This window comes from Trematomus bernacchii, unplaced genomic scaffold, assembly GCF_902827165.1.
Source record: "Trematomus bernacchii unplaced genomic scaffold, fTreBer1.1, whole genome shotgun sequence".
NCBI lineage: Eukaryota > Metazoa > Chordata > Actinopteri > Perciformes > Nototheniidae > Trematomus > Trematomus bernacchii.
In genome coordinates this window covers 1,781,238-1,796,282 of record NW_022987429.1, presented here as the reverse complement: position 1 = coordinate 1,796,282, position 15,045 = coordinate 1,781,238, and the positions used below count along the sequence as shown (strand labels likewise).

The 15,045-nt window shown below is 39.6% G+C and overlaps 1 protein-coding gene across 1 annotated transcript; it reads left to right on the top strand.

Moving 5' to 3' along the window:
- The first annotated feature begins 1,440 nt into the window (after positions 1-1,440).
- lrit3a (info leucine-rich repeat, immunoglobulin-like and transmembrane domains 3a) lies at positions 1,441-7,550 on the top strand. Its single transcript, XM_034140659.1, has 5 exons — positions 1,441-1,556; positions 3,437-3,903; positions 5,993-6,298; positions 6,466-6,757; positions 6,821-7,550. The coding sequence occupies exons 1-5, from the start codon at positions 1,441-1,443 to the stop codon at positions 7,548-7,550; spliced, it is 1,911 nt and encodes a 636-aa protein (XP_033996550.1).
- Positions 7,551-15,045: the final 7,495 nt, after the last annotated feature.

Genomic DNA, 15,045 nt, shown 5'->3' with positions numbered 1-15,045 from the left:
AGATTGCTTTAACATGGATGATGTTTTAATAGAAGAAAGGAAATGTATGTTTATCATGTATGCATTCAGTACAACCTCCTACCACTAGATATCTCCCTTTCCTCTGAGTCAATGACAATAAAGCGTTGGCAGCCAAAAGTGAAGACTGAGAGATGAGTAAGATTATAAAAACGCACATTAGTATATTATTTTTTAATAATACAGAAATAATATGGTCCTTTTATAATTGACGTGATACATTTTTGCAAATAATTATTTACTTGTGTTTTGTTTTGTTAAAAACAATATTGTACTGCAAGTCAGGAAGTCAGTAAAAGCACAATAATCAATGGACGTACAATAAGAAGTAAAAGTAAATAATCCTACTAGTCTAATAAAATCAACTTTACTGTAAATAGTGCTTAATGACTGTCAACACTGCACAGTTTCTAAGTTAACAGATGTGGGGGTGATATACTCAATTTCTACCATTTTGTAGCTAAGACTAAAGAAACGAGATGGCCAATACATAAGAGGCCAAATCCCAAATATGTGATTATAATTTCAAATAAAGGTTAAACAGGAATAGAGTCTCTCGCTATAGTAACAATATGGAGGATTTTCTTTCAAATGCCTTAAAGTTAGCCATTAAGGTTAAGGGTTATGTTGGATGATGTAAGAAGCATGTGCTGTAAACTGTACAATGCTTAGATGTCTATCAACATAAGACTATACTAGGTAGGAGCACAACATATGAAAGGGATGCACGTCATCAGTAGACAGGTTGAGTTTGCCCCAAGCCACTGGAGCACCCAGTCAGGCAATAAATCACATCCAAGATTACACTTTGCACCATAGTGCCAGACATAACTCACTCACACATCTTGTATATGGCCTCTAGCCCGATACATTTAAATTGTAGGAATGTCTAGAGAGTCAGCGGATACCTAGAATGCAAGAATTGTACACAGAATTGTACCCAGACATTCTCGAAGAAAATAAATGTCCCCACAAATGCAGAAGAAGATGGAGTATTTTTGTACGGGAACACACAGTTGTAAGAGCCAGGGTTAGGACATAAACATTAGTGAGGTTGGGAACTGAATGTATTAACAGAGGCGTGGCTGGATCACCTCACGGGAAACCTCTCTAGGATTAGCTGATTAGCGACATGTTGAAGTGACTGCATCTGCGTTGTAGCCAACTTGCGTGGCCCAGTCAAACCCAAGAAATCCTCTACTAATCCCCCCCCCTCCCCCTCCAACAGTGTCAATCCGACAGGTGACCTGTTGTGTAATCAGGTCCTCAGCCTGCGTACCGGTGCCTCGTATGGACTATGGAAGCTCTTTTCTTTATTCTTCATTTTTGGAAATAATTATTCTTCAGGCTCTCTATGAATCCGGATGTCTTTTTATCTGATCTCTTCTCAATGTGAGAACTGTGGGTGTTTTTGCTGAAACAATGCGTCAACTTCTATTAGTGTATGTAATCCTATGCGGTCTCAGTTTGGCTCATCCCTTCTGTCCATCCCAGTGTACCTGTGTCTTACATGGACATACCGACGGAGCAAGAACAAGGTACAGTTAACTCTGATTCTCTCAGTTTTTGGACACTATTGATATGCCTTCATTAAACAAATAATAGATTTAAAAACGAAATCTTCTTTACATCACTGTTAGTCTTCAACTAAGTTTGTGAAACAGTTCTCAGATGCTTTTTATACAATAATGACCCTTTTGAATGAGCACAACATTTAGTATGACCCGTGTTAAAGGAGTGAAGAGGACGCACTTAAGTTATATTCACATCTTTAGTGTGGAGCACACAGCTTGTTTCCATCGGTGTGTGTACATGTTTTGGAGTGAAACCCTATTTGGATGGGATAAACGAGCTGAAATGCAGAGCCATTGTACTGTAGCTTTAAAACTCACTAATCCAAAGTCTACATGTACTGTGAACCACAACAACAGTACAACTTCTATACATGTTATTGCCTGTATTGACATAATGTGCATGTCATGGGATGATACCAATCGAATTATCCTTAAAAAGACCTAATGGACCCCTGCATAATCAGTCTTATAAGAACCAAACCCTATTCCACAATGCATGCTTTTCCTAAAAGCCTAACAGCAGCATTTAAACAAATACTATTCCAAATTCCTTGGGCTTGGTTGGTTTCCATAAAGGGATTTTAACCAACAGTGAGAAGTAGGATTTGACAATTGCAAAATAGGTATAAAAGTGACCCTTGGCCCTCATGATACTTAAAGGTCCCATGTCATGGCCATTTCTACTGATCATAATTCCATTGTTGAGGTCTACTAAAATAGATTTACATTGTTCAATGTTCCAAAATCACATTGGTTTTCTCATACAGCATCTCTGTATAGTATGTGTATTCACTCTCTGTCCTACACACCTTGTTGAAGCTCCTGCCCCCCCCCCCCCCCTCCCTATGAGCCCACTGTGCTCTGATGTGTGTTTATGTGTTACAATGGCGTTTGTTAGCAACCAGAAAATGACATCAGGAATGACAAACAGATGAGAATGCTGCGTGGGGTCTGACTGGGTGCCGTGTTGGCGGGACGTTGCGGGGCTCGCTGCTCCGCCCTTTGAGACTCGAGGAGCCGACAGTGTGAGCTGTATTACTGGTGTTGTTTCCTGGTTGCGTGGGGGTCTGTGAGACATCGAGACATGGCGAAACTCAGCCTGAACTCAGCCTGAGCACACACACGTGAGTGTGTGGCGAACTGTGAGTGGAGATCCACGCAGCTGCGGCTGAGAAAAGATAAGGCCGAGTGTACCGGCGAAACTCCGCGGAGTATCGCGGCTGAGAAAGGATAAGGCTGAGTGAGTGTGTGTGTGAGGAGCTCCACGGATTGGTCCATTTCGATCGTCGTTACGTCACTTGGTACCTGGATGAAAGAAATGGAAAAAGAGAAATCTCCAACGAGGCGTTCTGGGGCAGCATAGACAGGTCTTTTCTGTGTTAGAGATTTACTCGCTACAGGGTGTACTTTGAGGGTTTGTGACTCTGCAGACCGTTTACATGAAGAAAAAGCTACATAACACACAAGGGGACGGGTAATAACCGGAAAAGCATGACATGGGAGCTTTAAGATTATATCATATTTGTAAATAAACATCATCATCATAGTTTAGTAATAGCTAAAAATCATGTCATTAAAAACTATCCTATTGAAAGTTATTTAACTAAATTATTGTGTTGCATATATATCTTATAAATTGTTCCAGATATTCCAACCCCTGAAGTGGAAGTCAATCCAAATGATCACTCACTATTGAGATCTGGAAAGTGCCCTATAGTAGGACTACAGTCATGTCCGACTTCCATTTCATTTGAAATTGAGTATTAAATACCCTTTTAAATCAATTTTGTTATCTGGCTATACATTATGTTCAAACTATTTAACTTATGTATCTCTCGTTTCAGATCTGTGGTTTGCAATGATCCAGACATGGCTGACGTCCCAGTCAATGTCCCTGTGGACACGGTCAAACTTCGAATTGAGAAAACCATGGTACGGCGAATCCCAACAGAAGCTTTTTACTACCTGGTGGAGCTACGGTACCTGTGGATTACATACAATTCCATAACCTCAGTGGATTCTGCAGGTTTCTACAACCTCAAAGTGCTCCACGAGCTGAGGCTGGATGGAAATATGATCTCCGTATTCCCTTGGGAGTCTCTGAAAGAGATGCCAATGCTGAGGACACTGGATCTACACAACAACAGGATCACTAATGTTCCCAATGAAGCAATACCGTATCTCTTCAAAATTACATACTTGGATCTATCCAGCAACAAATTAGCCACCCTGCCCTCTGATCTAATGGATATCTGGCCGCCCTTCAATGGAGCACCCATCTTTGCTAACACCTCCCAGAAAGTTGTATTAGGTAAGGATAAAAAGGCTTTGCCAGGATTACTTTTATAGGATATACAGGGCAGGACACTTTTGGGGTTGTTGGTAATTACCTGAGGAACTCCCTTTCATCCCCAGCTGGTGACTGCGAGGGCACTATCAAATTGGCTTATTCTAAGCAGGGCAGAGTTGACACTTAATGTAAATTATCAAATTATTGTCCTAATTAACTGTTAAATGTTTAACACACTCAGTCTGGGCAATCCAAGAGAGGATCAAGTTAGCAAAGCAAAACAAAGAAACAGCATGTGCATCGTATTTCGACTACCCATGCAGTGTATTAAATGTACACAATGAAATACATGTTCATTGACGTATATTGCTCAAAACAGGATGACCTGTAATGTTTTGATAAAACATTCATCTCAATTTAAACGGTTGGTTGCTTAATTTCTGCTATTCTGACACACCTCAAATTCCACTATAAGGTTTCATAGTTTTTTTCTCTAGCCAAAGTCAAGTGCATTGCCAAAATTAAACCTTTGCTAGATATCGTTATAAAAATGTTTTGACCATCATTGTGGTAAAATAAACCGTAAATCACGGTATAAACATCGTGAAAAAATGTGCATTTGTTGGCTAGCTTTCTGTTGCAAGACATTGGTTATATTGTTATAAAAGTGCCAAGACCTTTCTGTGCATTCCTAAAAACTGTAGTGAGGATTGTAAGAAGCAGATTTACATTATTTGGGTTATTTAGAGTAAACTTACATTGATACATCTTCTATTCAAAATAAGATAAAATAGGTTTAGACAATAACAAATGTTAAAGGTTTTCTCTATTTCAGTTAAATTAATCTGTGTTTGCATCTTCAGAGGATAGCAGACAGTTAATAACAGAGAAGTGTTCCCTACTTGAATTAGCAGTATTTACATTTATGAGCAGATTTGTCAGTAAACATGTATTATTGACTCTGATCAAAGGAATAGATTACAGGGATCAAAAACTGCAAGAAACAATACGTGTTTGTTTTTGGCATGAACAGACATGTGTTGGCAATGTCACTGAAATAGCTTGTACCCAAGGACACTTACTACTTACTGTAAGTACTATATTGATAGCAAAATATCAAGTTAGAGGTAAAGACGGAGGAAATATGCAGATGGGAATTTTAAGATGTTGTTTTAAAGCAGGGCAGAATTTTAAAGATAGTTTCAAATCCATAAATCAGAGCTTGTCATTATAGGAGGTATGCCAATATTACGTTATTGTAGAGTTAAACCAAAATGTTTGGAATATGACGGGCCCAGCGTATACAATAATGTATGTTTGTTTATAGTGTCTGTGTTGCAAGGACAGTGGGAGGGATATTATTAATAGGCTACGAAAGGGCAAGCTAGCTTATCCGTGTGAAAAGAGCTGGCAGTGTGCTGTGGTTCACCTGAAGGAGGAACGGGATTAAGAAAAAATAACAGTCCATGGAAAATCACACAAAAGCTTCTGGTAGCCTAAAAGCAGTTAATGTTAGTTTTATAAGAGTGATATGCTCACCTTAACAGCTTTAATTAACATTATGTATTCTCTTTTTTGATGATACAGAATATTAAATAGGGGTTTGGACTTAAAACAAAAATTGCAGGGACCACTTCAGACATGCAGAATTAAGGGTTAAAGTTGTCAGTGATCTGTTGACATATCCGCCAACAGAAAGGCTAATGGAAAGAGAGTGTTGCCGCAAACTGGAGGGAGGCCAGAGTAGGCTTAGGTGCTTCGCAACTGTTAAGACAAACTAATCGGGTTAAAGGGTTTTAATATGCACAAGTACATGTGCTTACCTATTGTGTGCACAAGGGGTTTGCAGCTATTTGTAAGGGAGTATATATAGGTTACGATGTGTTCACTTAAACAGCCCTTGCATTTCATTATCATTTGCATTAATCTAAAAAACACAAAGAGAGTTTCGGCTTTAACTGAATGTCAGTGAGCCATATTCCACATGTGTTGTGTATTGCTACCTGTATCCTCTTTCATTTCCAAAATAACTCAAAATGCTTTAAAGTACTGCACTGCTGTCAAACAGCAATACATTACTGTAATGGATCTTATCTGTTTTTGTCTTCAGGGCTCCAAGATAACCCCTGGTTCTGTGACTGTAAAATTTCCAAGCTGATTGAGCTTTCAAAAATGTCTGGGACGCCAGTTGTTTTGATGGACCTGTTCATGGCCTGCAGTGGACCAGAGAATCTGGCTGGTTTCCCTTTTCAGCGTGCTGAACTTGACAATTGTGTAAAACCATCCGTCATGTCTTCAGCATCCAAGATCACATCTGATTTGGGAAGCAATGTTATCCTGCGATGTGACGCCACAGGGTTTCCAACACCAAGTCTTTCCTGGGCTAAGTCTGATGGCTCACCCGTCGACAACACAGGTATAATATGTAATACAATTGAAAGTATTTTAGTAAGGAAAAACAATAGCGTTTTCAAATTAATTGCATTGAACCGTTTATATTACTGTGGCCAATAATTCATAATTCATTGGAAAAAGCTTTGTAAAACTGTATCCATGTTCTTTTGTGTTCTTGTTCCACTCTAGTCCAGGAGTCACCTGGAGACGGCATCAGATGGTCCATCATGAGTTTGCACGGAATTTCGTTCGAAGACGCGGGGAACTACAATTGCAAAGCTAAGAATTATGCTGGCAATGCAGAAGCCACCATATTGGTCTCAGTTGCAGGTGACATCAGTACCACCATGGTTCCACTAAGGCTTAGCAATAAAACTGAACCAACTAAACAAGTCACAACAGTTATTCCCCCAACGGACACTCCCATCTCAACCACTATGATGACAACAGCTATCCCAACAACGTCAACAACGTCAACAACGTCAACAACGCCAACAACGTCAACAACGTCAACAACGTCAACAACTTCTGCGGCCCCCAAGAGGCCAAAAACGACCACAAGCAACAATCTACAAAAAGGCCCATTGAAACAAGCAAAACCCCAGCCAGGAGGCAATGGGAGAAAGCTTGCAGCAGATGAAAAGAGCAAGATAATCGACAAATCAAAGTCTGTCAAAGACATTAAGATTGTAGAGGAAACATCTGACACTGCAGTGTTGCTCTGGAGAGCAGATGGGTTACAGAATGATGCCCCACTTACAGTGGTATACTCACCCTATGATGAGGATGACATGAAAAGGACGGTGGAGACGAAAGCTGGCAGTGGAAAAGTGCTCCTGGAGGGATTATCATCTGGGATGAGGTACTCAGTTTGCCTCATAGTAAAAGGTAGTGCGGCTGGAAAAGATCCTTGCACTGAATTCTACACATTGAACGATGTAGAGGATGGTGAGAACAACAAGCTTTTCATTTTTATAAGCGGCATTGCCTGTATTTTGGTTTTGTCTCTCATTGCCCTTTTAATGTACAACATTATTGATTTGTACTACAAGGGACAGAACACAGAATATGACGAGGAGGAGCTTGAAAAAGACAGCTATGTCAAATTTGAGACAATTTCAATGAAACAAAGGACTGTAAATTCTCAACCAACGCAACTTTGGGCAAGAAGAGCAACTCACGAATCAGAGCGAATGCTCCTGTGCTCCAGGTCGAGCAATGACTCCCAAATGACCTCCAAGAGTGACAGTTCCCGGTGTGAGTATCTTTGCTGACGCCAGGAATCCATGGCGATTCTTGAAACGCCATGCTAGTAACAACTTATATAAAACTCTCTTTATATGCCTTATTCAATACAGATCAAGGTTATGATATGACATCATTAGGTAACATGAAAACACATCAGAACAGTCGATAACCACCTGCTATTCTTATTCTTGTCCTTATTAAAATGGGGCCTTATATTTGATTTTTTTGAAGACATTTGAATGATTTGTCACTACCGCACGGCACCTTTGTTGGACTTATAAGATATAAATAGTAATGCCATACAAAGAGCCTGTCCGTTAGCTGTGTGTGGGATTTTATTTGACACCCAATGCCAAAGTCTCAGATGTGAATAGTATGTGGTGGTGTCAAAGAATATCCATTATCCACTTCCCATCACATTGACAATATTATTATTATTATTTTAAGCATCAAGCTAATTGTTGCCTTAATGGACAAGTAAGTCTGGTCATTGTGTTTATTAGAATATGTGTCTCTGATAAACATTGCCAGTTCCTATGACTTGATGTATATGTGTCTATTGATGGAGATTTACATTTGTTTTTAATAAACTAAACAATTGATGAATTATATTCATGTTGTGTTTTATGCTTTATAAGAGTAGGTGAACACATAAAATAGGTTGTAGGTATTCAATGGGCACATATTTGTATATAAAATAACATTAATGCCATCAAAAGCATGAATATTGCATGCATCTCAGTAAATGCAACTCAGTTGTCAAAAGACCACCCCTCTCTGGCTTTCATTGATGAACATTTAAAATCTATGTTTTTCAGAACTTTGCCCAATTGTTATTTCTCGGATAATCCCTCAGGATTTTTACATCAGCAACAGATTGTAAGTCTTTTTTAGGCTTCACCTGAGGCCTGTACTACGAAGCCGGATTTTCGCTTAGCCGGCTGACTTCAGGGAAAACTCGGGCTTTCCGGTCCTACGACGCTGGTTCTCTTTTTAGCAGGCTAGATTTCCATGGTAACTTATGCTGAGCGGCAAACCTGCTCCGGAGCAGGTTAGGTGGCAGGCTAAGAGATCAACTCAGTGAAAGCACTGCCTGCTGACCAATCAGAGCTCCGTGTGCGGAGTTTAAAGCGATCAATTCATATTACAGGATGGAGGAAATACAGAAAAACTGCCGTTGCAGGAAAGACGGCCGGCCAAAATCAACTGACTGTGTGAACGTGAACATTAATAGAATATCCCCTCCCATCTTCAGAGCAATCTGACTATTATAACATTAGCGTTAAGAAAGCTTACTTAAATATCTGCCACGACATAAGTAACCGGATCAGAGTAACATTAAGTACAGTCCGCGGCACTGTGAGTGCAGACGTCGATGTGTCCCATTATCATTCATATCATATCACATCATAATGTATCATATATTTCCTTATTTGAGTCAGCTTCTTGAGCCGTATCTGGCTGTGCAACACTCACAGTGTCACATACTGTATGCAGAAGTATTATTTTAAGCAACACATTAAGTTGACGAAACACTCGAGTCAAATGTAATTAAAGTCAGATCCACTCGTGTCTTGGACGGGGCAGTGATTTCATAAACCTGTTAATGTACGCATTCAAACACTTTTTCTTTTACCAGCTGTATTCACCTTGCAGGTGCAGCTATGTGGCTTTTATCCTGGAGAAAGTGTTTAAGTCATGGATGTTTAAAGTTTAACTTCTTCATATTTGACTAATATTAAAGTTCACTTTTCATTCAGGAAGTATGGCGCTGCGCTGTCAGTACGCTTGTCCGTGTTTGAGATTGGTCGAATGCTCCAAATACCACCCCTTTCATGTGAACGCGCACCTAACTAGATAGGACACGGCTGGCTTGAGCGATCCACTTGATAACCAGCGTCGTAGTACAGCTTAGCCAGAGCGCGTATGTTTTGGATTGGGCCAACCGCCTAACTCAAACATATCCAGGCTAGGTTGAACCAGCTTCGTAGTACAGGCCTCTGGTGAAATCAAATCCCTGTACAGTGTTTCCTACAGAATTTGATTCTTACATATATATGCCCCCCCGGCAAGAAAAGCCAAAGGCCCCTTAACCTATTCGGGTGGCCCACGCATCCACCCCCCCTCAAATAAGAAAATACATGCGAGTTCATGGCTACTGTAGACAACGTTCTTGTTGCTCTGTGTTGCGTTGTTAATGAATGAGACACACCGGAGTTGAGGATCTGTGGGGTTTATTCTCCCAAAAATATTATTTACAATTTAGGCATTTAGCAGACGCCTTATTCCAAAGTGACTTACAATGACCAATTACAGGGACATTCTCCCTGGAGTAACTGAGGGCTAAGTGCCTTACTCAAGGGCACACTAGTAGTGGTGTTCCAGGCGAGATTTGAACTCACAACCTTCCGATCATCAGCCCACCTCACTATCCATAAGACCAACAAAAAAACAAATCAAAACAAAAAATACTGCTGTATTACAATGTAGACTGTAGACCACGTACTGTATAAAGTATCCTCAACATCATATACTATTTAACATATACACCCTTCATTTATTAATGTGTTGCTAGAAGACACACACAAATGCATATCATTTATTATGAACCAAACACAACATTTAATTCAGAAGAAATATAGATGTACAGAGACAGATAACATATGTTTGTTATGAGCCAGAACAGACATGTTCATCCTGAAAATCAATGGGTCACAGTTGTCTCGCTCTCTTAACATCTGTACCGCACTGACATAAATCCTGCTCAGATGATGTGTGGACCTGGGAAACTGTTCCCATGGATACCTCTGTGCAACCAGCTGTATAACCATTCGTTACTAAGTAATATCTAATACCAGCTGTGGTGTTATTATGCAAACATTCAGATGAACAGCCTGTAGACAAGGGCTGGGCTGTAAGTGGAGGAAAAACGTTGAAAAGATAGAATGGATTAGTGGATAGATGGAAAGATGGATACGTTTCAGAGAAACAAGGGCTAGCAGGATGGTGAGTGTGAAAAAAGAGAGATAACAACACATCAATGTACAGACTGATATAAACAGATACGATCCATTTCCTCTTTAATTATTGCTACCAGGCTGTGGTCCATCCTGTAATAGCAAAGATCCAGATAGGGCCACTTGAAGTGATATACTTCACTTCTCAAGGGGCTTTTCAGTCACACCACAAATCTCCTGGCAACCATGACTTGGCACCATTACATCAGTCCAGTAGAAAATTGGCCACATGTAAGTATTGACAGAATATGTAACAGCAAGGCTAGAAAAAAGACATTGCTCAAAGATTGCAGTGGTTGTTGAACCATTTTGTAACATAACAATGTCACAAAGGTCTAATTTTCAAAGATTTGCTTTGTTGAATCAAACATTATTTTTATAAATAGTTATTATTTACTGAAATCATAAAACAAATGGTCTGGTCTGACATGTGAGCTGAAAAATCGACTAAACAGATTTGTACAACAATATAGTAAAATAATGTTTTTTTTAAATACAGACCACAGATTTTAGGCAAGAGTAAACGTTGAGTGATGATTTGGCATCATGACATTATTTAAATCAAGAGTTAGTATTCCAAAAATGCTTAGGCTTTCCCATCTGCAATTAAGGGCTGGAACTATGTATTGTACAAAAGCACAGACTCTAAGTGGCATTTAATACGGCAGTAACACTTAGAAATCGCTGTTTCCTAGTAACGAATGGTACCTAAAGGGTCAAACCCATGTGTGATTGGTATTCAGCACAGTGGTCACATGATGGGAAATGATAGACATTAACATGTGCATTGTTATCTGCCAGGGGCTGAAATCGTGGGAAAAGGTCACTGCCCTTCAGACTGCTCACATTAGTCTGGAGACAAGGCAACTTTCTCAGCCATGTAAATCGTCTCCTGCCCCTCTATAAGCTTACTGGTGACAATTTTGCTGACAATATCCTACTCATGGAGAGTATGAATAGAGGTTTTGGTTCCTGCAGTCTGTTAGTTGTTCTCCTGGGTAAAATGAGGACAAACTATGTGATGATTATTTACTTGTCTCCTTCATTCTCTATAAATTACTCATCCTACCGATTCGCCCTGAGAGCCAGAGGAACTTAAACAGGAGGCAATAGAGACATGGCCTTGGCCTTTTTGTCTGTTAAACTGTATGTGGTAAAAAACAATCATGCTGTAAGTGAATGTTCATATATGAATGCTGGTATTGTTTGAAAAAAGATGGGTAAATTTTTTTTCCCAACAAACATTATATGTGTCCAGCCTAATAGCCTTATATGCCATGTTGTTTTCGTTTGTCTTCTAGACACAAAAACTCAGTCGTTCCAGACAGACGCATCAATCATGGGTCAGGGGGTGGAGTGAAGGATAGATGTTTTTATTAAGTGGGACCTTTCTTCAGCCCTGCCTCATTTCTTGAATATTCCACATTCTGCTTGAGACACTGAGTGCAGCCTAAAGAAGATCTTGCTCCAATGCTGGACTAGCATGTGCAAAATTTACCACGGGGGTGTCAGGAATTTCAATCTTTGCTTCCAAAACAGACTGGCAGCTTTGGGGCCGAAGCGGGGAGTGAGCAGGATCCCACACCCTCTTCATTCGGAGTACTCCATCGTTTCAGTGGAGTTTTGCTTGGTTTTTAGCGCGACGTATTTTGGTATGTAAAGATACACTGACTCTTTAAGGTTGAAGACTTGGACAAGGATGCCAACAGTCCATAAACAAATGTTGCTTATCTTTGGGGAATTCTTGTGTGCCACTGCTAATAGTGGAAATGCCTGAGAAAAAGTGAACGAGTGCAGCTACCAAGGCAGGGACCGAGTGCAGGATTATGTTGGCTGCAACGATCATAGCAGCGCTAATCTATTTTTTGGTTCAACGCTCTGGAGCCTTGGCCCTTGGTACAGCATGTTGGGACGAACGGCTTTCGCGAGCAGGAAGAAACAACAGCTGTGTGGGTGAGTTTGGTTGACACCACTCCTGTCTAGACTGATGCTCCCTTATCATGGTATTAATAAAGGAGATGTTAAAACCACTGAAAGCCACTGAATACTCTGCTGTATAAGAGGTTATTTTGATCTTAGACCATGTCTGTCAAGCACTGACTTAGCAAAGAAAAAAGTTAAGATGAAAATCATAACAATCAAAAACAGTATCTCCTGGGTTTAGTTAGTACTTCTGATACAATTTCAAAGGTTTGCAAGATTACATTATAGGGCAGGTTGGCCATGGAACTACTTCCACAAGGCACACTGGTTAAAAGTGATGATGCTTAATACTGTACATGGTAAACACATGCAAAGCGCCACACTGCCCAGGGATTAATATTGTTGATGTACAATCCTAAAGCAAACCAGTGTTGGTTCATGGTTACATTTGTTATGTTATCAGTCTTATGTAACAATTGCAAGTGAATAAGTAGAGTTCAAAGTTTATGTAGGGATATCTACATTTTTATTTCAACATACAATTTTGATTTAGTGAAACAAAAAATATATGATTTGCTCGGTTGGTAGAAACCCCCATATGCACAAATTGTAGCTTTTATGTTCATGTAGTTATACAACATAATAGACATAAAAGTGCAAAGTACGAAAACAACAAGTGCTATAACTACTATTCAGTCATGGGCTTGTGATCAGTATTGAAAAAAAGCTGCAATCAAGTGAAATTCCAAAAATTAAAAGGTTGCTCACCCACTTCCAATCTAAAATAAGAGCAGAGCAACAGGTCAGTGGTGAAGTGAACTTGGCAGACAATAACATGCACTGTAGCAGAGGTACAGTTAACTGCTCTGTGCTCGAGTGGGTGTATCAGTATCTCAAACGGAGCCCAAGTTTTTTGTGGGATGCCACAAGGACATCAGTTAAAGCTTTCAGATGCTGATCGCTGGTGTCCAAAACATTGTGGAATGACTGCTGTCATGCCATATTGGCAAAGTTTAGCTTTATCCCAGCAAAACATAAATTATAATGTTTAAAACTGAATTGTAATAATGTGAAACTTTCCAATCCCCATTGAAAAGTTCCCGTTACCTTTCAGTGTCTTACGCACAGAGGTCAAAGGTCATGGTCAGCTACATAAAATCTTCCTTTGGAGGGTTTTAGTTTACTCTCCACTTCAGCAAAGCAAGACCTGAAGCCTTATGAAAAAGGTAAATTACTTGGACAAATTGGTAAACCTATATGTTGGTATAAATGCCAAAATATTGTCCTATTGCCAATCCTGTTTCTGTCAATATACCTTTACGGGTTTGAAAATGTATCCACAGCTGAAATACTCAAGCAGTTGCATATTTGATCATCGGCAAACCCAAGGAACTGGCTTAACATCTTAAATAGCCACTCAAACAGCCCTAAATAATGTTACCACAATGTAAAATGGGAAATCAATCTCCATTTTGGTTCTAGCTGTGCATTGGGAGCAATTGTATGTATGGCTATGACTCTTTAGACTCATCTGTATTGACAAATTGAACATTTTGACTGAGCTCACTAGGTCAAGAATCATGCTGACCACCATGTGAACTTGTCAATGATTCATCAGGACGCCTCCTAGCAACTCAGCAACAGCAGCCATCTTAGAGATCTCACGTCAGACATTTCTTTATATTATTTGTCTGGTGCTTCTCATTGTTTTCTTCATTCCACTGAGTTAAGAGCAGTATCCATGGTTGCACATGGCAGGGTTATTACCAAGATTGATAAGCCCACCTTCTATCTCTAATCAACCAGACAGCTAACAGAGATTTTGTTTTTTTGTGAACAAGTTAAGTCATGAAGCAAACTACATCAATGTATTATGAAACCTAACTAACCGTTTCCAACAACATACCATTTGTGAAGGACGTCAATTCATGCCATTTATAAATGTGGAATGGTTGCCATTTCATTGCTGCTTATTTAGAAGCTTATTGTATAAATGTGGTGTACTAAATTCTAGTAAGAGAAAACACTTATCACTTCAGCCTTTAATTTCATGTAGAGTATTGTCAGAGTGATTTGTTGCTAAGGGATCATGTTGGATCCAGAAGCAGTTGAGCCCGCCTTGAACTCATTTGACAAATGTCTCTGCAACGGAGTGACACAAAGAGGCAAAAAGACGCTATTGAAATGTTCAATGCTGCCGGGGTTACCTTCCTGTCCCTGGGATAATTTAGTTAAACTGAGTAAAGAGTGAAGGGCTGAATATTACACAAGCAATAACCTGCACCTACTCAAATGTAAAAACACGCTGTTGTAAACGTGGGGTTAAAAAAGGGTTATTTTACTACAGCAACCTCTTCCAAGCAGTTTAATGATATCAGTTATTTTAAAGCAAATATGCCAAGTATTCTTTATTCTCAATGTCCTCTTCTAAACTGAAAGGAGTTGCTGCTTTTCTTTGTAATAGGACAGTAAACTGAATACATGTTGAGTTTTGGACAGTTAGTCAAGTTGAGTTAATGTGAAATCTTGACAAATCCTATAAAAATAAACCCGATATGAGGGTCAATTGTAGCTTGTAGCA

Bases quoted from the DNA above. Each gene is read 5' to 3' on its own strand.
- lrit3a (XM_034140659.1), top strand. From the start codon at position 1,441: ATGCGTCAACTTCTATTAGTGTATGTAATCCTATGCGGTCTCAGTTTG. The intron at 1,557-3,436 runs GTACAGTTAACT...CTCTCGTTTCAG, and splicing joins ACCGACGGAGCAAGAACAAG to ATCTGTGGTTTGCAATGATC. The intron at 6,299-6,465 runs GTATAATATGTA...GTTCCACTCTAG, and splicing joins CTCACCCGTCGACAACACAG to TCCAGGAGTCACCTGGAGAC.